Genomic DNA, 26,244 nt, shown 5'->3' with positions numbered 1-26,244 from the left:
AACCTATCAACCACTTCTGATGGTTCAAGTTAAGAATAAGATTACTAAAATGACAATTCAATCTTTTATACTTTCAAATCATTACTTTTTGAAAGAATTGATCTTAAAATATGTTAAAACCAAATTCATTTTAAAACTCAAATATAATTTGTAGATATTTTTAAAACTACTCTACATACACAAATCTATTTATTAACCTTTTTCGAGTTAAACTGATTAAATATAAATTTATATTTTAAATTTAATTGATTTTTAAAACTTAAAAATAGTTAAAATTAATAGTTAGTTGTAATTATAGTCTTTGAAGACAAAAGATAAAAGAAGAGAGAGAAAGAAAATAAATTAATGAAAGATTAATAAAATCGACACACGTACATTACATATTAGATGTGGTAAACGAGTATATCCGTCTCATTTAAATTCGCCTCACAAATATTTGCAAAAAATTGAGACGGTGCAGAGTTGATATTGTGTAAGACACAAGTTTAAAACCTTAACTCACTTTGTAGAAACATAAGTGCGGAACAAACGGGTCCGCGAACACTACACGTTTTTAATTTAAAAATTATTAAAACTTGTATTAATGATCGTGTCTAGAAAAAATCGATTGGACGGATGTTGAAGCGGTAGAGGGCAAGCAACAAAAGATTTGGAAATATTATTCTGAGAATTTATCGTCTCAACAAAGATTAGTGCTATTCATGAATTGTCGTTCGACAATTTCTCACGTTAATGAGTTTAGGTTTGAATGGGTTAAAGTAAAAACGTATGAACAAGAAAATAAATGCATTCTTTGGAGAGGAGAAATTTATCAGACATGAATTTAAACTACTCATCACAAACTTAAACCTATCGATCAGTTGCACTCAACCTACAATACTCGTCAAACTCATCACGTATCTCTCACATCAGTGTTCATCTCTGAAGCACCAATGAGACGTATCACAATTCAGGTTATCTATAACGCAAAGTTGCGAGAACATCCGTACTCTCACGTCGGCAATCTCTCGCGCGAAACTCAAACACAGAAGCATTAAGCTCCGATTTCCATAGTGAATATTAGCTCTAAATCTATCTCTAGATTCTAGAAACTAATAGATACATCCTCAATCAAGATTTGTGAGGTATATGTCTATAACAACACAAACTCAAACATAAATGCAAAAAGATCAAGGAAGACAACAAGTATAATTTGTAAAGCAAGCTTTATACAACACCAAGTTCAACAAATATACATAGGCTCGGAGTAAGCTTACAAACAAAATCCAACAAATAGAGAAATACATAGAGAAGAATAAAGAAGAACCAAACATCTCACGGGTTGTCAGCTCCGATTGATGAGAATTTTGACTCTGAATCATCCATATGCAAGCTTCAATGTTGTTTTAGAGATTCTCTCATCAAAGAATGAAGATGATGGTGTTGGGACTAAAAAAATATCCAACCCATACCTAAAAAATGTGTTTTAGCCCTAAATATACAATTCTGCACAGCAGATCTCGCTTAGCGGTAGCAGAAGCTCGCTAAGCGAACTCTGCTGCAACTTGAAAAAATTAGGTTTTGTTTTCGCCATAACTTGAGAACCGTAACTCCGATTTGCGTCTTGTTTGAAACGTTGGAAAGCTTATTCAACGCTCTATCTAACAATGATGAAATGGAAACCAAATTAATGAATTTTATCATCCTTATTTGAGCCTCATTCTTTGATAAATTGCTAAACATTGCAATCTTGAAGCTTAGCCTTTGGGCTTTATTACTCAATGCTCCAACCATGCATGAATACCTACAAAATGAATAGAAAACTATTGGTCAGTACATAAATGAATCAAAACATGAATATAAACAAACTAAACATATTTATACACTTAGTTGGGAATTATTCAATGGTAATACAACAAAAACACGATAAGTGCCATAAAATTATATATACAAAAACACTACAAATGGACAATTATCAAACTCTCCCCAACTTAAACTTGTTTGTCCCTAAACTAGAATCAACTAACTCAAAGAAACAAACGCAAAAATCCAAAAAATCACGAATCAACAAGTTTTGAAAAACGAAAACAAACGTATGGCTCAAATACAAATGCTAAATACAAAGAATCATGTCAAACATCCCAAAACAACACTAGTTCAGAAATGAATCACACCTAGCACACAATCATCGATAGATGAAAGACACAAAAGGGGGGGTATTTTCACTCATTCAACAATCTTGCAAACAAAAGACTAAATTATGCAGTCATCTAAAAATCGTATTGAATATACAAAAGCAAGAATCACAAGGATTTTTCAAGGTTGTAGTGTGGTCGAGTGAACAAACAAGGGATAATTCCTAAGGCTAATCGAAACAAAAACTTGTCTAAACCTAAGGGAGTGATCAATTCACCAAAGATTCAATCACAAAATTCCAATTAAACTTCTTCGTCAATCCAAACTTCACACCAAAGCACCATACTTATTTGCACAATTCTTTGAACTCTTTTTTGTTTTTGTTTTTTAAAGTTTTTTCCCTTTTTTTCTTTCTTTTTCTTTTATTTTTCTTTCTATTTTTTTTCTTTTTCTTTTCTCTTTAAACCTCATAGCAATCAACCAGAAGTGCACCATCGTTTTTCTCCCCAAATTGAATTTAACCGTATCATTATGTGAATACTCCCTACTTTCTAAGGCAAAGTAAAAATTCATACAACAACACAAATTTGAGGGTTCAAGAAAAACAACAATTAAAATCCATACAAAAAGTGAAATCAATACTCATAGACAAACATTAAATTCAAATAATATGGACAGTGACAAAAGACTCAAAAGGGGGTATGAATCACACACTCACAAGATGAAATGATTATTTGGCTAGGTAGTTGTGCTCAAAATGAAACAAAAATGCCTTGATCCTTTTCATGCTTTCATATAGTCAACACAAACAAAAGATTAAGCATAATAAAATCCAGTTAGAATAAGAATTGTGGTCTCCAACATATGTGAATAATGGAAAGCTACCTCACAAAAAAGGTGGGAACTAAAGTGATCACAAGCGAACAAGTATACGAAAGAATAAATGACATAAAAATTGTAAAAAGCCTAAGTATCATGAATATGCTATAGTCTAGAAAGCGATAAACACATACCTTGGACGTGTATAAACCTTTAACAAAATCATTACCATACACTCGCAAGTCGAAACGATCAAACTTGGAAAATCACCTCAAATTCCTTAAGCTACTCAAAACAAGCTCAAAGGCAAACACACAAACTATTAATATTAACAAACTAAAAGACCAGATGAAATTGTCTAAACAAATTTAAAAATGAAGATATAAAATTTAAGAACTGGTCCAACCTAAATTTGTTTAGACAATTGCATCACACTACCTAAACTAATCAAAAACTAAAAAGAATATACATGCTTGTTTTACGTTGTAAGCTCGACGCCTGTTATTTAAGAACGTTCCTTCAAGCTATTTCCACCCGGCTATTCCTAACCACACACAAGCAAATGTGAAAGGAAACAAACAATAATAAACCAAATTCACAAGTATATAAAAAACATGTACAAGTATAGTAAACATACACAAGTATCAATATAAACAAGTGAGAATATACAATATATGTGATATATACAAAGCTCAAAAATAAAGAAACTATCGCAATACAATCCAATAGAAACACCAATCCCCGACAACGGAGCCATTTTGTTGAAGCGCTAAAGCGGCAGCAAAAAGTAAGTATTTATTTAGTTTTATCATATCGTCTCCATATGGATTAGTGCTATTGAATTGTCGTTCGACAATTTCTCGCGTTAATGAGCTTGGGTTTGAATGGGTTAAGTAAAAATGTATAAACAAGAAAATAAATGCATTCTTTGGAGAGGAAAAAATTATCAGGCATGAACTTAAATTACTCGTCACAAACTTAAACATATCCATCAGTTGCACTCAACCTACAATACTCGTCAAACTCATCACGTATCTCTCACTAGGGGTGGCAAAACGGTTTAGTCAGGCCGGTCGGCACACCCGCCAAAAATTGGCGGGTTGGGTTGGGATTTTAGGCTTGCCGCCCAACAAAGGATGCTCCGCCCCCCGCCAAAGTCCCCCGTCCGCCAAAACCCGGCTCGCCTATTCATTCTTCCTGTCTCGCCTTAAGTCAGCCCTTTTTTAGTTAATTCTATTAATTTCAATTCTTGATAGTTTTATTTTATATATTTATTTATAAATATATGTAATTTTTTTAAGTATAATTTGTTAAAAAGATGCTTTTAAAAAATTGTTTTAAAAAATAAGTGAAAAATTAAATTTTTGGCAAAAAAAAACCTATTAATTTATTAAAAAAAATGAAAAACATATAAATAAAAAAGAGGTGGGCAAGCCCGCCGCCCGCCAATCCACTATCTTGACGGGACGAGCATGATTTTTATGCCCATTTCACTTGGCGGGCTTGCCTGCCCCGCACTTTTTTGGCGGACTTAAGACGGGGCGGACACGGGACGGGGCGGGCGGCCCGTTTTACCACCCCCATCTCTCACATCAGTGTTCTCTGAAGCACCAGCGAGACGTATCACAACTCAGTTTATCTCTAACATAGAGTTACGAGAACACCCGTATTCTCGTGTCGGCAATCTTTCGTGCAAAACTCAAACACAAAAGCATTAAGCTCTGATACCCACTCTGAATGTTAGCTCTAATTCTATCTCTAGAATCTAGAAAGTAATATATATCCATCCTCAATTAAGATTTGTGAGGTATATGTCTATAACAACACAAGTTCAAACATAAATGCAAAAAGATCAAGGAAGACAACAAGTTTGATTTGTAAAGCAAGCTTTATACAACACCATGATCAACAAATATACATAGGTTCAGAGTTAGCTTACAAAAAAAAACCCAACAAATAGAGAAATACATAGAGAAGAATAAAGAAGAACCAAACATCTCACGGGTTGTCAGCTCCGATTAGGGGTGGTAAAACGGTTCGTCTGCCCCGCCCCGCGCCCGTCCCATCTAATGCCAGCCATAAAAAGAGCAGGGCGGGCAAGCTTGCCAAGTCGAGATGGGACTAAAAATCAAGCTCTCCCTGCCAAGGTGGCGGGTTGACGAGTGGAGGGCTTGTCTGCCTATGTTTTTATTAATTTATTTTTATTTTTTTTAATAGATTAATAAAAAAAAATTATCTTTCAATTAAATTTTTCACTTATTTTTTAAAATGTTTTTTTATAAATAATCTCTTTAACAAATTTTACTTAAAAAAATATTGCATATATTTACAAATAAATGTATAAATTAAACCATCAAGAATTGAACTTATTAAAATTAACTAAAAAAGACGAACTTAAGGCGGGATAAACTGAACGAATAGGCTTTGGCGGTCGGCGGATTTTGGCAGGGCGAGCAATATTGGCGAGCGGCGGGTTTTGGCGAGGCGAGCTTCAGTGGGCGGCAGGCCCAAAATCCCAACCCAACCTGCCATATTATAGCGGGTGCGCGGGTCAGCCCGACGGGTCACGACCCGTTTTGATACCCCTAGCTCCTATTGATGAGAAATCTGACTCCGGATCATCCATATGCAAGCTCCAATGTTGTTTTAGAGCTTATCTCATCAAAGAATGAAGGTGATGGTGTTGGGACTTAAAAATACCCAACCCATACCTAAAAAATGTGTTTTTGTCCTAAATATACAATACTGCCCAGCAGATCTCGCTTAGCGGCAGCAGAAGCTCGCTAAGTGAACTCTGCTGCAACTTGAAGAAAATCATATTTTGTTTTCGCCATAACTTGAGAACCGTAACTCCAATTTGCGCCCTGTTCGAAGCGTTGGAAAGCTTATTTAATGTTCCATCTAACAATGACCACGACAAACAAATTGATGATTTTTATCATCCTTATTTGAGCCTTATTCTTTGATAAATTACTAAACATTGCAATCTTGAAACTTTGCCTTTGGCCTTTATTACTCAATGCTCCGACCATGCATGAATACCTATAAAATGAATAGAAAACTATTAGTCAGTACATAAATGAATCAAAACACTAGTATAAACAAATTAAGTGTATTTATACAATAAGGAGAATTATTCAACTAAAACACGATAAGTGCCATAAAACTATATAGGGTTAAATATGTTTTTGGTCCCTATAAATATCTCAATTTTGGCTTTTAGTCATTATAAAAAATATATTGACTTTTGGTCCCTATAAAATTACTTTTGCACTCACTTTTGGTCCCTCTACAGGGACTAAAACTACTTGGAATCAAAGAGAATCTAGGCCTGGTTAAGAGATCATTTAGGCTACAACTCATTCTAGTCCTAGCTTCTTGAGGAACATGCAATTCACCTTCAACCCTTCTTGAATATCCAACACTTCAAACTATCGCCCGTCCCTCTGACTTATACATCCACCTTGGTGAACCAGTTTATGTACTCTCACAAGGTTTCTCTCTTATTTTGTTGAATCCCACTAAGTACGACTATTGTACTGGATTTTCATTTTCGAGCAGTGAACTGTGCAGTGAAAGAGTCACAAATATCCATCCATGCATTTATGCAGCCGTCAATTGAGTATTGAACCACACCATGACATATTCCTTGAGAATCAACACAAATAGTTTAAACTTTACAGATCCACGAGTATGGTAGTATTCAAGCCTACTGCCTACGTGCTCATCATGTTCATTTAGATCTCTTGTGCCATTATAGCTATTCAACTTTGGAGGTTTCTCAAGAGATTTTGGGATCTTACTATCGAGGATACACCTATAGAATGTGTTCTTCCTATTGTTAGGGACTTGTAATTCGATATTACAAACGTTCCTTATTCGAGAGTGGTGTGATGTCGACTAGTGGGAACAATGACCCCTAGGTGGAATGTTAATGCCTCTATTTCCTCCAGAATCATGTGGAAGAGTTTGGTGTTCTCGATGCCTGATGCAACTCTCTAGTTTCTATGCAAAGTTGCTTCACGTACAGAATGGTCAATAGGATGAGGGTATTGTAGATTCTCTTTGATTCCAAGTAGCTTTTTAGCCAAGAAGTGTGAGTTCTACTGCTGCACTAGGTTTAAACATGATTGAGTTGATTGTTTTTCCCTTGCATGCCTAAGTTGGCTTGTACTTATTGGAGGTTCTCAAGCATCCCTTGTCTGGGGATTTGTGGTTGTGTTTAAGGTTATTTCAAAGTTTGGCCTTGAAGTAGTTGTTGAGAAGACTAAAATGTTGGTAGAATGTCAAACATGCCCTAACTGATCATTGGATGAACTTGATTCTGAGGAGTAGGGGCAAAAGGTGAAGTTACTATGATTGAACCATCCTTAATAGTGGAAGAAGTGAAACCTCCATCACGAGATCAAGAGCATTGACTTTAACATCGATGACGACAATTTTGTGTTAGGCGGCTAATATAGTAGATTTAGATGTTTCCATTGTTTCAAGAGATCGATCGATAGTTCGAACATGAAAAAGATAAATTGTCACAACATGAAAGAGATCAGAAGTTTGCTGAACTACAGTAAGAGACGATGGTTTCTCGTGGAGATTCGAGGAAATTAGAAGTCGATTCCCACAAATAGAGCCATTATTTAATGGTGGAACTAAGAATAGTAAATAAGAGAGAGAAATAGAGTTTCCCAATATGGTGGTTGTAATACGGTGGGAGAACTGACTTTTTGAAATGTGCGGTTAAGCAAGAGTCGCCACCGACTTTTATTTTATCCAATTAGGAAAGGCAAAAAGAACAGGAAAGTCCTTTGAAAAGACTTTGAGTTCGGGGGGTAGGTTATACAAAGGGAAGATGTAAGCACCCTTTGTATCCATGGGCTCTTAATTGCTTAGCTGACTTGTTTGTTTGAATTATTTGAAAAGAAGTGTAGTGTGTGTTTAGAAAAGATTTTGAATAAGGACTTTAGCTTGTAAATAAGCGTAGCCTTTTTGAATTGATTTGAAAAAGAGGTGTGAAAAGTAATTTGAAAGTTTGAATGTGTGAGCAAGCATTTAAGAACACCTACCCTAAGATTGTCTTTCTTGTTCTTTAAGTCTTTCGGGCGAAAGGGTCTATCCATACCATGAGAGGGCAGAAAGTCTTTCAATTGGATGTTTAAGGGTCAACGGAGTTATCGTTCACCACAAGATTGTCCCTACCATAAAGGGGCATGTAGTCTCGGGGAAAGATATAATAGTCATTTTAGGCAACATGTAAAGACTCCTTAGCATTCGAAGGGACGATCATCATTTATCGAGGCAACATCGACGGACGAGATCATATTTATTGTAGGCAACTCGAAGGGACTATGATCTTTATATTGAGAGACTATGATGATTTTATCGAAGGCAACAGGCTAAGGAGTCCCTACGCTCGAAGGGACTTGACTATTCTGATCGAAAGGCAACAGTAAGAGGAGTTACCCTAGAGGTGGGTGTGTGTAGCAATCACGTGATTCAGTTTCAATTACATTATCTTGTAAATTAGTGATCTAGATTCAGTTAATAGTATTGCCACTCCCTATTGTTACTAACCACGCAATTAATATCATGCAGAAAAATAAAGTGCGGAAATTAAAAGTTCCTACGCTATTACAAGGCTTCGGGGAGGGGGATTACAATAAAAACCTATCGGGGATGCGGAAAGTAAGAGTGGGGAAATTAAAAGTCTAATTAACTATTACATTCAAAAGGGAAATTACGACCTATACACCTTCTAGAATTTAAATAAACAACTAAATAAATAATGAAATAAAAGCAAAACAATCATGCAACATTCATTGGAGTTTGAGATGAGAAGAGAATCCCGATAGAAATTACGAGAAATCGAGTTTTTGGATAGGTGAAGATCTAAATCGCCTTAATCATAAAAATAATTCTAAATTAATCCTAATTCTAAATTAATTTAATTAATTTTATTAATCCTATTTATCTAATTAACTTAGCTAAATTAACCCTAAAAACCTAAAAAATCTAAACAAATTAATTAAAGAAAGAAGGGAAAAAATTGGTTATTTTTATGATTAAAATGATTATTAAATTATTTACTATCCTAATTAAAAAATGAAATAATAAAAATAAAAAAAATCTAATCCTAATTATCTATGTTGATTAGTGATTAGTTAATTAAAAAATTAATGTTAAGTTGGTGGTAAAAAGATTTATAGTTAAAATAAATAGAAAAAAAAAAAAAAGAAATTAAAATAGGAAAGTAAGACAAAGAACCAGCGCTGGGATCTGGTGCGACGCTCTTTTGATGGTGCATGGTGGAATGGCGCTCCTGGGTGTTTGATCATGCACTGATGGACATTTAACGGTGATGAGCGATGGTGCGTCGTGGACGCGTGTGAAGGCACAACACTGAATCTGCAAAGTTTGCAAGTGTTAAAAATTATTGTCTTTAGCCAGGTACGAACCTGGGTCTTTTTGTTTGCCAATTTGATGTCCTGCCAATTGTGCTGTGCTCGTTAGTCAATATACATATGGCAAAAATAAACTAAATATTAAACATGCAGATAAATAGGAAAAGTGAAAGAACTCAGAGCTAGGCCCTATGTCTGCGCGCGTATCCAATGAGAATGGAGAGAGAAACTTTGACTAGCCAATTGAATTGGAGAGAGGGTGTGGAATTTTGACCCATGAATCAATAGCGGCCACGCGTAGTCCACCTTACTCATCATCTTCTTCACGTTCACGGCCCCACTTTCCTGCGGATTTATCCATACATTCACCTACGGATTCAGCTGCGAAAAATCCTTCAAATTCTGCAAAAACTGAATCTCAAAGAAAACGCATGAATCAAGACAACCTGAGAGCCCAGATCTACTAATTAACAAGTTAGGAATTTAATTGTGCCATTGTTTTGGACAAATACAGCCTCGAGCGTAGAAAACGAAAGCTTCACATCTCAAAGCCCTAACAATGGCGTTTCTCCATTCCTGCGTTAAACCTCAAAAGCAACATGTCAAACTGACTCTAAAGAATGTTATGAATATGTATGAGTGCGTAGAATCAATTAAAATAGCGTGAGTCAACAGATTGAGTTTTAAAGAAAGTGAATGCAAACCATGAGTTAGAGGAGAGGATTCACGATGCTGCAAGCTCCCAAAGTGATATGAACTGGCTTCTGGGATCCTAAGGAGCGTGAATGGATGTTTTAATGTGATTGAATTGGTCTGGAACTTGGGATATAAAATTGTGCCTTCTCTTTGAAATTTTTCTTTGAAAACCTTGTCCTCTTGCTCCCTTTTTTCGTGCCCCCTCTAGCTGCCATGTTTTAGAATATATATGAGAAGAGATTAGGGTTTATTCATGGGCTTGGATCCTTTGATTCTTGGAGAGAAAGAAATTTGATTGAAACAAATATTTGACTTTTTTATTTTTGCATGAAATCCTTCTAAATTGGTCTCATGCTATTTTCCACACCTTTTACGTGTAATATTGGCCATTCAATCCTACCAAATTAATCTCATAATATTTGACAATTAAATCTTGATTTTACTTGATTTAATTTTGAATTTAAATGAATAAATTCAAGAATAAAAGAATAAAATCATGAATTATTGCATGAGATTGTCTTATGGGTCCCAACATGATTTTTGATTTGGTCAAAGAAATTGGAAAATTATTTTCAACATCATTTATCATTTAATTATGATTATATTTGATTTTAATTGAATTTAAGTGATTTAATTCAAATAAAAATATAATAAAATCAATAAATAAAGGATAATTTGTTAGTGGGCCTCTTTTGAGCTTAGAATCACGTGGATGGATTAAAATTATAGGCCCATTTAGTTAAAAACTTAAAATTCTCCATTTTTCCTTTTGTGCATTTTCTCAAAATCGCCCAACTTGTACAAGCCATAACTCATTCAATATTGATTATATGGAGATGATCTAGGACTTTTTGGAAAGCCCAAGATGTCCTCTATAAGCAACTTTGGAACCTTTTTTCCATTTGGAGATTTTATCTTGAGGATATGGCTCTTGGAAGAAAACAGCTTTTTGCGAGCTTCTAGAAGGACCTGTAATGTTTTGGCTCATATCTCTTATGCGGAAGCATTTCTTGACCTTGGGCCCAACATCAAAGTTGTAGAGAGTCAAATTTCCTTGAGAATGAACTTTGGTTGGGGAATTTCTTATAAAGTATGAAAGAGATATGGCCAGTCAAAGTTAGGTTGACTTTCTCCTATAAACCCTAATTTAGTAACTTGGACATTTGTGGACTTCTGATCTTTCCTTGATGAATCATGATCAACCCTTGATCAAATGATGAATGTGACTTCAAAATAATGATGTTGACAAAAAATTAGGAGCTTTAACTGTGGTTTGACCATAGTTTGACTTTTAGGTCAACCAGTCGATTATTGATCATTTGGGCTATTGACTGAGCAACCTTTGAATCAGGGCTTGAAATTTGGCATGAGTATGCTTTGAATCATATGATAAGCCATGGAGTTCACTTGAGGCATCAGAAGTTGATTTTCCTTGATTAAATCAGAAACCCTAATTTTGGATCTTGTTGCTTAGGAAGGAGTAAGTGTGCTCAGTTCATATATTGTCTTGAGCAATTGAGAGTCAGGTGAGTCAAAATATCTTGGAATATGATGGGCAAATTTTGGGGTATGACAATGGTGAATGATTCTGATGCAATGGAGCGAGATAAGCTTGAAAGATTAACACTTTAACGTCCAAGTTGGTGAGTTATTCGAGAAGTAACCTAAGAGTGGGAATTTAGTCAATACCTAAATATAACACACGTAGAGCTCATATAAGTTGAGAAGTTAGAACCGCTATTGTTTAAACCAGCAGGTTGTGCAAATCCTCATTAAGTTAAAATCTCTAGTGGAAATTAAATTGGATGCCGAGATTACGTGTTTCACGCTTAGGTGAAGTCGCAAATGTTCCTTACCTATCACTTGCATATTCCGTTCAGGACTTCACAGTTGGAACTTAAAACACGGGTTCCATGGGCAGCCCAAAACAATATTCAAATTTACTAAAGCTTACGTGACACAATTTACATTACAATAAAAAAAACTCCAAGGAAATAAAACTTACAATGAATAATAGATAAAAGAGTTAATCACTTATCCCAAAAATAAATATTTCTCTTTGTCGAATGTTCCGTACTTGAGCTGTCAAAATGGGCTACCCGGTCCTAAACAGGCAAAAACTTTTGTTCTTTTTATTCTTTTTAAAAGCACACACACACCAAATTTTTTGAACCGAACTACGGTGACTCTGATTCCTGAAAGGGATACATAGGCATTAGGTCGTGGGGCCTGAACGAACACAATCTTGTATATATTTCTTTCTTTTTCCCCGTGTTTCTTTTCTCTTCCTTGTCCGTGCATTTCCCTTTAGCTTTTAACTTTAGACTTTAGATAACACCCATATATTAGATTAACAAGAGCGGATCCCGTCGAGTACGACGGACGTGAGGAGTGCTAATCCCTTCTCCTCGCGTAACCGACATCGTTACCCTTTCTCTTGGTCGTAAGACCTTTGTTTATTTTCCCCTATAGGTTTTACTCGATGTTTTCCTTTCCTATTTCATGGGATAAATAAACAATCGATGGCGACTTCATTGATCTGATGATTTCGTGCAGTTGTTTCACGATTACCGTTGAAAATATCCATTTTGATAATGCTTTGATTGATCTTGGATCAAACATTAATCTTCTCCCATTATCAACCACAACAAAGATGGAAAATCTTGTTTTGAAACTACAACAATAAAGTTGCAACTTGCTGACAAATCAATCATAAAACCAATTGGAACAGTGAAGGATGTTATGGTTAAACTAGAAGGTTTTCTATTCCCAACTAATTTTGTGGTGATGAAAATTGATGAAGATAAAGACATACCTCTGATCTTAGGTCGTCCTTTCAAGAAAGCAACCCGAATGATGATTGACATGGATGAAGGAAGGATGAAAGTAAATATAAAGATAAAGATATAAAGATGATTGACATGGAGAAGATCATTTGTCCGAATAGGAAGGAGATTATACGCTTGCTGAATTGTAATAAAAATGATGGTTTCTCGTGGAAATTTGTGGGAATTAGAGGTCGATTCCCATAAACAATGCCATTGTTATGCAGTGGAAATAGGAATAGTAAATGAGAGAGAAATATAGTTTCCGGGTATGGGGGTGAATGCTTCTTATGCGATAAAGCGAGGTGGATCAAGAAGATTAGCACTCTAACATCCAAGTTGGTAAAGTAATCGAGAAGTAGCTTAAGAGTGAGAATTGGGTCAACACTTGAAACTAGCGCATGCGAAACTTATATAAGATGAGTGGTTAAAATCGTTTTCGTTTAAACCAACACATTATGCAGATCCTTCGAGATTGTGAAGAAGACTGATAGTCAAGGTTGCATGTTCCACATTTGGGTAACATCTCACTTGTTCATTGTTTATTGCTTGCGTATTCCGTTCAGGGTTTCACAATTGAACCTTTGAACATTGGCTCCGCGAGCGACCAAGAATAATATTCAAATTTAGTGAAACTAACGTGACACCATTTACATTATACTCGAAAAATACCCTAAAAAAGAAGACTTGCAATGAATAATAGATAAAAGAATAAACCACGTGTCGAATAATATCCCAATTAGTTTAATCAATTTTATCATTCCAAAAATAAATATTTCTGTTTGTCAAATGCTCCATACAACAGACATTTAACCAAAATAATTAATTATTTTTATTTTCATCCAATTCGATTTATTTTCCTACAATTCATTCTATTTGAATGAGTCATCCATGTTTGTTAAGGTTTTTAATTTGTTTTTATAAAATCAATTTTGTATGAACGGATGATTCGGTATTCTGAATTTTCTAAAACCCATAATAAAAAAATTATATATAATATATATAGGATACATGTGTTTTACATTCTACATATAGTGAACCAGCAAAAACCCTAATCTCGAAAAACCCTCATTTCTCTTCACTCTCCCTCAGATTCATCATGGCGAGAGCGATTGCTTCTTCCTTCTCACGCCTCTCCACACATTTCACAATGCGCATTTTCTCCACCACCACTTCCGCCGCCGCCGCACTGTCAAAACCTTCACCCTTCACTTCCCGTCGTTTCATCCTCCCCGTGTCACAAGCCATACTCCAGTCGCTTATTCCAACAGCCTGTTCCGGAATGAGCCGCGCCGGTTTCTCGACCTATTCGCCGCTTAACTCGGGTTCAACCTCCTCCTCCTCCTTCAGCGACCGACCTCCTACTGAGATGGCTCCACTCTTTCCCGGTTGCGATTACAACCACTGGCTCATCGTTATGGATAAGCCCGGCGGTGAAGGTGCTACCAAGCAACAGATGATTGACGCTTACGTCCAAACCCTCGCCAAAATTCTCGGAAGGTACAACAATTTCTTATGATTATTTTTGTAGGTTTTGATCATTGTATGTTAGATCTTCTGGTCTGTGATACAAAAAATTTGGTTTTAGCTTGATTGGTGGTACTGTTTCTAACTGATTCTGGCTTTTGAAATTTGTTTTTTTTTTGTAATTTGGTTTCCAGTGAGGAGGAAGCTAAGAAGAAGATTTATAATGTGTCTTGTGAGAGGTATTTTGGATTTGGCTGTGAGATTGATGAGGAGACTTCTAATAAGCTGGAAGGTATTTCACTATTAGTTCTGTGAATAAGCATTTTGATATGATTTTTAATTGATTTACCATGTAATGGGTATTGTATTGTTGTTTCTATTTCGTGTAGGGTTGCCCGGAGTTCTGTTTGTCCTCCCTGATTCTTATGTTGATCCAGAGTACAAGGACTATGGCGGTAAGGATTTAGGGCTTTCTTAATTTTATACGAGCCTGTTTTACCTTAGTTTGCAAGGGTTCACTTCTTTCCGATCTCTTTTTATGACTTGAGTCGATCTTGGCTAAGTTATCAATCTCATTTCAATTGGTAATGGCTAGCTTCGAATGCTAATGGACTCATAAAAATCCCCTCTTTACCTGTTCTGTTACTTCACAGATTTGTTGAGATTCAGAATCATATGAAGTGATACATTAAATCACTTGATGTTACCTCTTTCCCCATGTCTATAATGCTATTTTTTTTCTTATTCATTTTAATTAGTTGGTTGATTTATGTTTACCTTTTTATTTGTAAACTATGTAGATTGAAGACACTTGTTTTTAGCATTTATATTGAAATGTCTTGTGGAACGGAAATGATTGTCATATTGTTCTTGTTCTAGTTACACAGTTTGCAATCAATAATCAATAACATAGAATGCGTTTCTTAGTAGTCCATCTTGGCAATGCTGGTAACTCTCTGAGTAATGTCTAGCGTTGAATGCTAATGGACTGACAAAGAATTCCTCTCCTCATGTTCTGTTCTTTCACATGTGTATGGAGTTGCAGAGTCATTGGAGTTGATGATACATTCATTACATTACCATATAATGATATAATTTACTTTTTAACTTAATTAATTGGTTAATTATTGTTTACTTTTGTAGTTGTTGTGAATCATGTAGATACAAGACTCTTGTTTTTATCATTAACATTGAAATGTCTCCTGTAAAGGAATTGGTTTCATATTGCTCTTGCTCTAGTTACACACTTGGCGAGCACTAATCTCTTACACACTTGGCAAGATCAAGTCATAACATAAAACATGTTTCTTAGCCTAGAATGTGTTTCGTAGCTGTCCATCTTGGCAATGCTAATAACTCCCCGAGTAATGTCTAGCTTTGACTGCTAATGGATTGAGAGAGAAGTCCCCTTCATCTGTTCTATTCCTTCACATGTTTATGGAGTTGCAGAATCATTGGAGTTGATACATAAGTTACTTAGCATAGAATGTTTTAATTAGAAGTCCATCTTGGCAATGCTAATAACTCCCTGAGTTATGTCTAGCATTGAATGCTAATGGACTGACAGAGAAGTCCCCTCCATTTGTTCTGTTCCTTCACATGTTCATGGAGTTGCAGAATCATTGGAGTTGATACTTAAATTACTTTGCATAGAATTTGTTAAATAGAAGTCCATCTTGGCAATGCTAATAACTCCCTGAGTTATGTCTAGCGTTGAATGCTAATGGACTGACAGAGAAGTCCCCTCCATTTGTTCTGTTCCTTCACATGTTCATGGAGTTGCAGAATCATTGGAGTTGATACATAAATTACTTGGCATCAAATTTGTTAAATAGATGTCCATCTTGGCAATGCTAATAACTCCCTAAGTTATGTCTAGCGTTGAATGCTAATGGACTGACAGAGAAGTCTCCTCCATCTGTTCTGTTCCTTCACAAGTATATGGAGTTGCAGAATCATTGGAGTTGATACATAAATTACTTGGCATCAAATTTGTTAAATAGATGTCCATCTGGGCAATGCTAATAACTCCCTGAGTTATGTCTAGCGTTGAATGCTAATGGACTGACAGAGAAGTCTCCTCCATCTGTTCTGCTCCTTCACATGTTTATGGAGTTGCAAAATCGTTGGAGTTGATACATAAATTACTTAGCATAGAATTTGATAAATAGAAGTCCATCTTGGCAATGCTAATAACTCCCTGAGTTGTGTCTAGTGTTGAATGCTAATGGACTGACAGGGAAGTCCCCTCCATCTGTTCTGCTCCTTCACATGTTTATGGAGTTGCAAAATCGTTGGAGTTGATACATAAATTACTTAGCATAGAATTTGTTAAATAGAAGTCCATCTTGGCAATGCTAATGGACTGCAGACGAGTCCCCTCCATCTGTTCTGTTTATGGAGTTGCAGAGTCATTAGAGTTGACACATAATTACTCAGGCATAGAATGTATTTCATTGTAGTCCATCTAGGCCAAGCTAATGATTCTCCTGAGTAATGTCTAGCTTAGAATGTTAATAAAATGACTGAGAATTCCCCTCCTCCTGTTCTTTTACTCTTGATGATGCGTACAACTTGCATTGTTTAGAAATGTCTGGTGCAAAGCCTTTTTTTTTTTTTTGTGTGCTTGTCCACTCAGCAGATTTGAGTTTGCATAGTATGTCTTGATACACTCTCAGTACATCTTGGCAAAGCTTACGTGTTAGCCTTAGATGTTTAATAGACCGACCTGAATATCCTCCATTTTTCAATTATTTTTTAAACACATTCAATCTTCAACACATTTCTGTTGGTTCATTGTTTTATCATTTTAGTCTCTTCTCTTCATTATCTTTCATTTCCTTGTTTACATTAGGGAGTTTATTGTTCTTTTTCTATTTTAAGTATAGTTTAAGTAAATGGTTATTCATGCTTTTGACTCCCCTACCTGCATGATCTAGCAGATCAATAAGAGGGTGGTAAGGTTTACTTCTAGTTATACAATACATAGGTCTTCCCTGCTTGGTTTCTTGCTCTAACTATATTTTCTTTTGTGTAATTTTCTTCTTTATAGTCTTGTTCTTGTTTACCTCGGCTATTTATTTTGTTTCAATATGTCTACCCAGGCTAATAATTATTTTTAAATTTTGATGGTGCAGCTGAATTATATGTGAATGGAGAGATTGTCCAGAGACCACCTGAAAGACAGAGAAGGGTGGAGCCACAGCCACAAAGGCACCATGACAGACCAAGATATAATGATAAAACAAAGTATGTCCGTCGCAGGGAAAATCAGAGGTAAATCGCCAGATTTATTAAGGAGAGGGACCTGATGTACATAATGTGGAAGTAGGTGCATTATATGCACCTTCCCAAAGTCATGGCTACTGAATTCTTGTGGTGTTAACTGAATGTGTGTAACTGGATTTGTATCAGGTGGATTCCTCTTTGTTATCGTTTATTCCTAATAGAATCTACATCATGGACTTAAACAATTAAATCTTTTTAGGACAAAAAAATGAATCTTAAGCATGCATATTAAATGTTAAAAGCTGTCATACTGTTGTCACATACAATGAACAATTGGATCTCCCTGCATTGAAATATCAGCTGTTACACAAGTGATTATGCATTTATCAGCTGTTATCCTGCCGTTACTGAGAATATCAAATTTGTGTCACAGTTTTTGCTATATGTCTTTTAGTAGAGGGATAAGTAGGAAGTTGCTGGTAAAATTTTGTTTCATGTTAATCGGTCGGTTGCTATGTAGGAAAATGATAATCTAGGTATCACATGAAAGTTTCTTTTCTCTACCTGCCATTGTCCTTTTCACCTCATAATTCCTGAATAATAGTTTTAAAAATATTTCATTGTCATGTCTAAATTTAGTATTTGTAACATTGCTGGGAAAAGGTTCAGTTTAGTTGTGTCGACTTATTTAACACATTTTCTTCACAGCAAACTGTTATTTTGGTTTTTAAAATTTTAAGCGTGTCAAACAATTTGAATCCCCCTAGGCAAGTGTAAGCATAAAAATTCTAGTTTTTAACTGAAGTAACTTGCGCTTAGGGTATTTTTTGTAATGTGATCAATTTTGGAAATTGACAATGTTATATGTAATGCATACAACAAATCTACTTGATTTTTATAAACATTTTGTAATATGTTAAATTTTAGAGAATAATTTAACATTTTGTAAACTTGGGAGTTTTAAATTATAGAATAATACTTACACTTAACAAAACCATTTGATTTTAGTGACACTTTGATTAACATTTTAGATGCTTACTACCAATGAATTTCGTGATCATGGATATTATTGTATATTGCATTCGGCTCCCACAATTTGTGATCCATTTGGAGTAAAATGATGTTCCAAAATGAATGATCAATTTCTATTTTTAATACATTTTTTTGAATTCTACCCTCTAATTTATAAAAGTTTCACCATTTCCAATATATAATAAAGGTATTATAGTAAAAATAATATTCTCTCTCTTACTTTTTTTATTTTTTTTTTTAGGGAAATGCTAACGAGTGCCCCTGGGGCACTCTTTAAGTAATTAAAGTGGTAAGTTTTTCTTAAAATGCGTGTATTTAATGCATTGAAAATGTATTGAAATTTGAAATATTGACTTTTGTAAAGAATATTTTCTTTATTTAGTATCCTTAAAGAGTGTCCCGGGGGCACTCGTTAGCATGACCCTTTTTTTTTAATATGTGTGAAATGGTGTGTTATTATGAGACGGAGGGAGTATCTTTTTATCTTAGCCGATGTGGTTATGATACACAAAGACTTTGGAGGACCTCAATAATTATGTGCCTCTGTATACAACTTGTATACGAGATTCCATTCATCGTGATTTGTCATGACTTCCATTTGCGCAAAGAAATTTCAGTTTTTGTTGACTAAATTGCTAAAACAAAGTTGGAACCCACCCCTTTCATCAATAGCCAATTATCATTATTGATACTGGTACATAAAAGTTATAACAAACATACCCTACACACCACTTTATCACCATTCCTTTTATTATGTAGCTAGTCCTATAAAAGTTGCTGCTTTAACCCCTATAAAGTACCTAGTTTTCGCCTATCATTATCCTTAACATTATCAACAAAATTCTGTCGGTTTGTGTAAACAGTGATGACAATTTTCTGAACCTTCAATGGAACAAACTGTCAAAAATAAGGTAAATTTTGTAAGAATATGAAGCATTTACCTTAGTTCTTTCACCTTTTACTATTTCATTTTTATAAACCAACTTTACAAGCACACCAAAAAAAGAAAAGAAATGAAGTTGTTATCTAAAGGGTTCAATGGGACAAGATTCTTCAAGAAAAACCGCTGCCTCAAGGCATTCAGCAGCTTCCAATGCTGATGTTCCCGAATCATCTTTGTAGACAAGTCCAAGATTGTACCATGCAGATGAGTTTGTTCTGTCAAGCCTCAATGCCTCAATGAGAAGGCTTTTAACAATTGAAGATGATGATTGACACCCAAGTTTTCTCAGAACACAGGCTGTTGATATCAAACTTGGAACATGGTTGGGATCAATATCCAATCCTTTTTTAAATGATTTTAATGCTTCTTGATGTAGACCTCTTGCTTCATAAAGCATACCTGAATAAACCTAACTTATGATCAACTCTGCTATATCAAGAATATCGTAAATATCCTAAATATCGTAAACCGCAAACACGTTGAGCTTTAATAAATACCTGTAGAGTGCCATCTAGAAGCAGAATATGGATCAATAGCTTCAGATTTGGCTAAACAAACTTCGGCATCACGCCATTGCGATAAAGTTGTATATACATTGGTTAAATCATGCCACACTTCCATTTCTAGTCTTCTGTCGCGATTTCGCTTACACTGTACAAAAGAGAAGTAACATTGTGTTAGAGTACTGTTACTCAAGCCTTATTTGATGAATGTGTATCTTACCTTCATAGCCTTGTTTGCAGTTCCGAGATTTTTGTTCTGGACTTGAAGAACAGCGAGAAGAAAAGTGTATGTCTCAATAGCATTTTTCAATCTTCCTTGTGCAATCTGAATCTTAGCTTTAGTCCTCAACAATTCTCCTTGTTCCCATTTTCCACTTTGTTCTAACGCAGCATCGATAACAATCTCGGCATCGGAGAACTTTTTTTGAGCTGATAAAATCCTTGCTAGTAGTATATATCCATTAATGCTAGTTCCACCTTCAAGCTTAATCAAATTCTTTGCATGATCGTAAGCGATTCTCAGCTTCCTATGTTCAGCATATTCTAGACAAAGATGATGAACAATGTAAGGATTAGGATCACTATCCTCCATCATTTTTTCAGAAGCTTTTAGAGCACTGAATGCTTGAGATTGTATCAAAACTTTCTCTGATTCAGAAGAAACTGACTTGGATTTTGCTGACAGTAGAACACCTAGTAAACAATTCGCAATAGCTTCCATTTGATTGCATTTTCCATTCATCTGAGAAATGGCTTTGCTCGAAAATGTGATTCCGTCTTCGACACAAACCTTGTTGTCTGCACAAATTTTCGAAGCTAAAAGCAATTCCTCTATGCAATCTGAGTTTACCGAGTTTTCTTTATTATTCAAAAAGTTCCTCAAAAGATCCAAAGCAACCATATTCTCGCCTTCGCCGCAGTAACAAAGAGATAGAGTATAATATCTTCCTCTTCTCTCCATGGTTTCTGGAAGTAACTCCTCAACCTGTTGTGCTAGTGTCATGAATTCGCCACAAGCACTTAGAGCGAAAGAAAGGTGATGGATTAACGAAGGATCTTTTGATTTTCTCAGCAGAATCCGAAGCAGAAGAACCGCTTCTTCTATGTTGTTTCTCGGCACAAAGGAACCGTCTAACTGAGACCGAAGCGGAGGAGAGTCCGCTTCGTAACCGCTGTATAAAAGAAACAAAGCAAATTCCTTTTGTATTCTCGCAGTTGCTTCATCGTCAAGATTCCAATGATAAAGCAAGGCTTTCCTAAATGATAAGACAACATCTTGAGGTGAACCTGCAAGGCTCCATAGCTCCGGAAGCAATTCAACCGCCTTTGCTACCGTCTCTTGTAATTTACAATCTGAAACAAAGTTTTCAGGCCAGCTTTCTGGTAATGCTGATTCTATAGTGTCTAAAATTGTTTTGCATGATTGTGCAGCTTCTGCAAAAATCAATTAAATTACAGTGCAAACAAAATCAGAAGCATGACATTGATATCGACACGTTCTACTGACTCAGACTCAGACACTATACATGACACTGATATTGACACGTTCTACTGACTCAGACACGGACACCAAACACGACATTGATACTCACATATTGACACATAATAATTTATAAAAAATAATCACCTTGAAACCTTCCAAGAGTCTTTAATGATTTAGCCTTGAGAAAAACAGCTTCAAGAAGTAAACTAACAGCATGTATTGACATAGAAGGCGCATAATCATTTTCCGGACGACGTTTATTATCCGATTCACATCTTCTAGATATCGACATTTTCATTTTAGGAATAACAGCAGCAATATCTATTCCTTCAAACACATGAAGTGCAGCTTCAATGTTTCCTTTCTGATACTCAAGTCGTCCTAACAAAGCTCTAGCTTCCTATCAGAAATAAGCACTTAAATAAAACAATCTATTATGCTATAAGCACTTAACTAAACTACTTATCAAGCAATCAAAAAGTTCAATGAAAGACTCAAGAACATTTGTTGATCTTACCTCATAGTTCAAGTAACCACTTTCGCGAAGAGACGATTCAGCTTCTTCAATGTTACTATTATCCACCTTAGTTTCATTTTCGCCCGGTCGAGACGAATAACCACTAGCAGTTGCTGAATAGTCCCTAGTTGCAAGAGACTCTGATGAATAATTCATTTCATCAACACTTAACCTATCTCTTGAACACACACATTTCATCATCTTCCTCAGTTTCCTTCTAATGCTAACCTTCCTCTTACTTATCAAACTCTTATTAGCTCTCATACTATACAAACTTTCTGAAACATCATCAGTAAAACATAATCAAAGTTTTGATCAACAAAAACATAAAGAGTAAAGAATAAGAAGCTATAAAATTACACCTATGTTATAGATAGAAACTGAATACAATTCAATGGTAGGTGCTGTAAAAGGTAAAGAGTATAAATGGCATGAATAAAAAAGATAGCTTTTCAATGATACAAAAGTATATAGGTTGAGCCCACAAGAACAAAATGAAATAAGCGTGAAAATAGGTTATTAAATTCAGGAACAAAGAAAGTGAAAAAATGATTTTTCTGTGTTAAGCAAAGAATCCAAAGCTGCGAATGATTTAAACAACCTTTTTATTTGTCTTTTTTGGTAATTTTCATTGTTTTAATGTTTGTTTGACTGGTTGTTAAGTTTCGTGTTTTCAAACAATTTGTGTCTTCAACAATAGTTATGTGACAGTGCATTAAATTAGAAATATCTAACTTCTGATGAAGTCTGAAGTTTGAATGTTGAACCAAAAGTGTAGAACATGACTTGTTCAGGACTATTCGTCCTTTTCTTTTTATTTAATTACTTTGTTTGCAAATTGATAGCAGTAGCACCGTTGATACCGAAATCAAGTACTTATTAAGTTTGTCTTTGATTCTGTATTATTGACAAATTAATTTTCAACTAATGGATTTGAAAAAAACTAATTAATGAAAAAAATTACTTATGTTTTAATAAATAATTGAATTAGAGTAATTGACTAAGTAGTATATTTTTGTATTTTTAACTTTTGTCCATAATTTATTAAGTAATTGAATTAGAGTAACTTTTGTATTCTTAACTTTTGTCCATATAAATTAATATATAGGGCCTTCTTCAACTAATAGAAAAATAGAAGTAAATATAAGTAACTGAAAAAGTAAATAATAAAAAAAACATATATTTTATTACTTATTTTTTAAAGTTACTTTTTTATTGATTTAAGAGTGAAGACCCATTTTGGTCCTCACAAATATTACACGAGTCAAATTAGTCCCTCACAAAAAAATTGACCCAACTTAATCCCTTACAAAATTTAACCGGATCATATTAGTCCTTCTGCTAATATTTTTCTCAAATCGGTTTTTTTTTCTAGTTTTAGACCGTGACTGGACTGCCACGTTGGATTTTATTTATTTTTCATTTTTTAAATACTAAATTGATTTTTATTTTTAATTTCATTATTAAACAATTATAAATTAATAATATAAAAAAGACAAAATTGTTTCTTATAAGGAGTTGAACTCAGACCCACGTGGTTAATCTTAAACAATTCTAAATTTAAAATAAAAAATACAAAATTTGTATCAATATAGTCTCAAACCTAAGTCTCTTCAGATTAAATAACAGTCAATTTAATACAATATAAATTGATTTGTCTATTTGTAAATGATAGTCACTTTACTAACAATAGAAATTGATTTGTCTAGTTGTTATTGATAGTCACTTTACTAACCGTAGAAATTGATTTATCTAGTTGTAAATGATAATCACTTTACTAACATAAGAAATTGATTTGTCTTGTTGTAAATAATAGTTGCTTTACTAACGATAGAAATTGATTTTTCTAATATTAGTAGAAATCATGGAAATTACTTGTTTAAAAATTACTTTATAAGAAATAATTTTGGCTTTTTTGATATTATTCATTAATAACTGTTTAAAAATGAAATTAAAAATAAAAATTAATTTAGCATTTTAAAAAAAAATTTAACGTGTCAGTCCAGTCACGGTTTAGAAGTATGAAAAGAACCGGTTTAGAAGTAGAAAAAACCGATTTGAGAAAAATATTAGCAGAAGGACTAATATGACCCGGTTAAATTTTGTAAGGGATTAAGTTGGGTCAATTTTTTTGTGAGGGACTAATTTGACTCGTGTAATATTTGTGAGAGACCAAAATGGGTCTTCACTCTTGATTTAAAATGAGTGTTGATTAAGGTTTTTTCACACATATTAATGAATGTAATAGCACTGTCATAAAATATTCCATTTTTACTAAATTAACCTTATTAATATATTGGAACTAGTGTACAAAATAATAATTAAAAGACACAATTGAAAAAATAGCAATCATTTGTATATTGAAAAGTGGAAAAAATATTTCATTTTGAAACAATTTTCTCTCTCTAAAACTACACTTATTTTAAAACGGATGGAGTATTAACAATTTAGATGAAGACTAATAGAGAGAGTGAAACATGACATCATGCTAAAATTAATTATAAGTAAAATTATTGGAGAATAAACAGCAACATTACTTTATTCTTATGAATGCAACAAGTCCTATCAATCAATACTGATATTCTGTTATGAATGCTTATATTAGCTGTATTATTTCATTATTAATATCACAACTGTCAATGCTTATGTTTAGGCTTGATTTACGTGAACCTTCTTATTTTGTATAACTCTCAGGTTTTATATATGTCCAATTATAAAACATTTGTAATTATCTGAGGAAAATACATATCCTTTTTCATTAAGGCATCAGAGCACGTTGATCTTGGAAAGTCTGAATCGGAGAAGACTCATACCTTTGATGAAGGAAATAGTCCAGTTGCTCTCACCCCAATTTCACCATACTATCCCAGTACTTCAAATAATCTGAGAACACCTCTAGTTGCAATCACCCTCAAGGGAGAAAATTACCGAACACAGGCAAGTTCAATGATGACGGCACTTCGTGCAAAAATGAAGTTAGGTTTCATTGATGGAACAACCACAAAACCAGAAAAGAAATCAACAGACTATCTCAATTAGGAGAAGGATAATTCAATAGTGATGGCTTCGATCATAAACACTACTGATTCAAAATTATATGGCAGCATATCTCACGCAACAACAACCGGGGATCTATGGCTTGACCTTTAAGAGCGCTTTGCTAAAACCAACGCACCAAGGCTCCACCAATTATGGTGAAACCTTTGTCTTATGTAGAAGGACGGTGAATTAAGTGTAACCGAATTTTACACCCAGTTCAAAGATCTTCTTGATGAGTTGAGTGAACTTTAACCCCTGTCTGAATGCACTTGTGGAGAATCAAAAGAGTTGATGCAAAGGGAAGAGGACCAACGCCTACATCTATTTCTTGGAGGTCTAAATAATGAGAAATATGGGTATGTAAAAATTCCATTCTAAACGTGGAACCGTTGTTTTCACTTCGATGTGCATTCAAACACGTCTTGAGGGAAGAAGTACTCATCAATGCTGAGAAGGAGAAAATGAATAACAAGACAGATCAAGGAGCAACTTTCCTCTGATATTCAGGAAGCAAGCATAAAAGAGATGGATTCAGACATAAGTGTGATCATTGTGGAAAGGACGGACACGTCAAAGTCAGGTGTTTTAAGATAATCGGGTATCCTTTAATTTGAGATACTCACAGAATGCATCGATCGAACAACAAAAAAGTTCAGAGGAAATATGGTTGCACATACAATTCATGCTAATAAAGATGATGGAAATATAGATAATAAAGGTCACACTCTACATGGAATGCAAATGAAGAATGTGGGATCATTATCATTTGTTGACATGGATAGTAATGGAGAGATCCTATTGATCTTGGATAGTGGCGCATCTCATCATATGACTTATATTTGCTCAATATTAGAAGGAATATAATTACTTGATGAACCTTTCTATATCAAGGACGCGTAGGTGGTGGGATTGAGTTTGTGGTTAAGTTTGAAATCATTGTTGTTGGTGGTATTGTTGGAATTGTTTTTGTTGTTGTTGGTAAATTGATTGTTGTTGGTTTATTGGTTGTTGTTGGTAATTTGGTGGTTGTTGTTGTTGTTGGTGATTTTGTTGGAAATTTGGTGGTGGTTGTTGTTGTTGGAAATTTTGTTGTTGTTGTTGTTGTTGTTGTTGTTATTGTTGGAAAATTTGTGGTTGTTGTTGTTGGAAATACGGTTGTTGTGCTCGCGGGTCTGCCAA

General features: G+C 34.6%; 2 protein-coding genes across 3 annotated transcripts; one reads left to right on the top strand and one right to left on the bottom strand.

Annotated features, from left to right (window-relative positions):
• Positions 1-13,870: 13,870 nt before the first annotated feature.
• Positions 13,871-17,856, top strand: LOC131644325 (multiple organellar RNA editing factor 2, chloroplastic-like). Its single transcript, XM_058914796.1, has 4 exons — positions 13,871-14,353; positions 14,515-14,612; positions 14,710-14,775; positions 17,458-17,856. The coding sequence occupies exons 1-4, from the start codon at positions 13,953-13,955 to the stop codon at positions 17,598-17,600; spliced, it is 708 nt and encodes a 235-aa protein (XP_058770779.1). The 5' UTR covers positions 13,871-13,952; the 3' UTR covers positions 17,601-17,856.
• Positions 17,857-19,480: 1,624 nt separating this feature from the next.
• LOC131644324 (protein NPGR2-like) lies at positions 19,481-22,785 on the bottom strand. 2 transcript variants are annotated; one of them, XM_058914795.1, is made up of 6 exons: positions 22,628-22,785; positions 22,027-22,304; positions 21,654-21,909; positions 20,247-21,460; positions 20,021-20,174; positions 19,481-19,922 (listed from the first exon to the last, which is right to left on the bottom strand). In XM_058914795.1, exons 2-6 carry the CDS (start codon positions 22,288-22,290, stop codon positions 19,603-19,605), a joined length of 2,208 nt encoding a protein of 735 aa, XP_058770778.1. In that variant the 5' UTR covers positions 22,291-22,304; positions 22,628-22,785; the 3' UTR covers positions 19,481-19,602. The 2 variants fall into 2 exon arrangements, with proteins under 2 accessions (XP_058770778.1, XP_058770777.1); XM_058914794.1 differs by lacking the exon at positions 22,628-22,785 and adding an exon at positions 22,389-22,603.
• Positions 22,786-26,244: the final 3,459 nt, after the last annotated feature.

This window comes from Vicia villosa, linkage group LG1 (genome assembly GCF_029867415.1).
Source record: "Vicia villosa cultivar HV-30 ecotype Madison, WI linkage group LG1, Vvil1.0, whole genome shotgun sequence".
NCBI lineage: Eukaryota > Viridiplantae > Streptophyta > Magnoliopsida > Fabales > Fabaceae > Vicia > Vicia villosa.
Note: the sequence above shows the minus strand (reverse complement) of the source record. Positions and strands in the feature narration are given on the sequence as shown.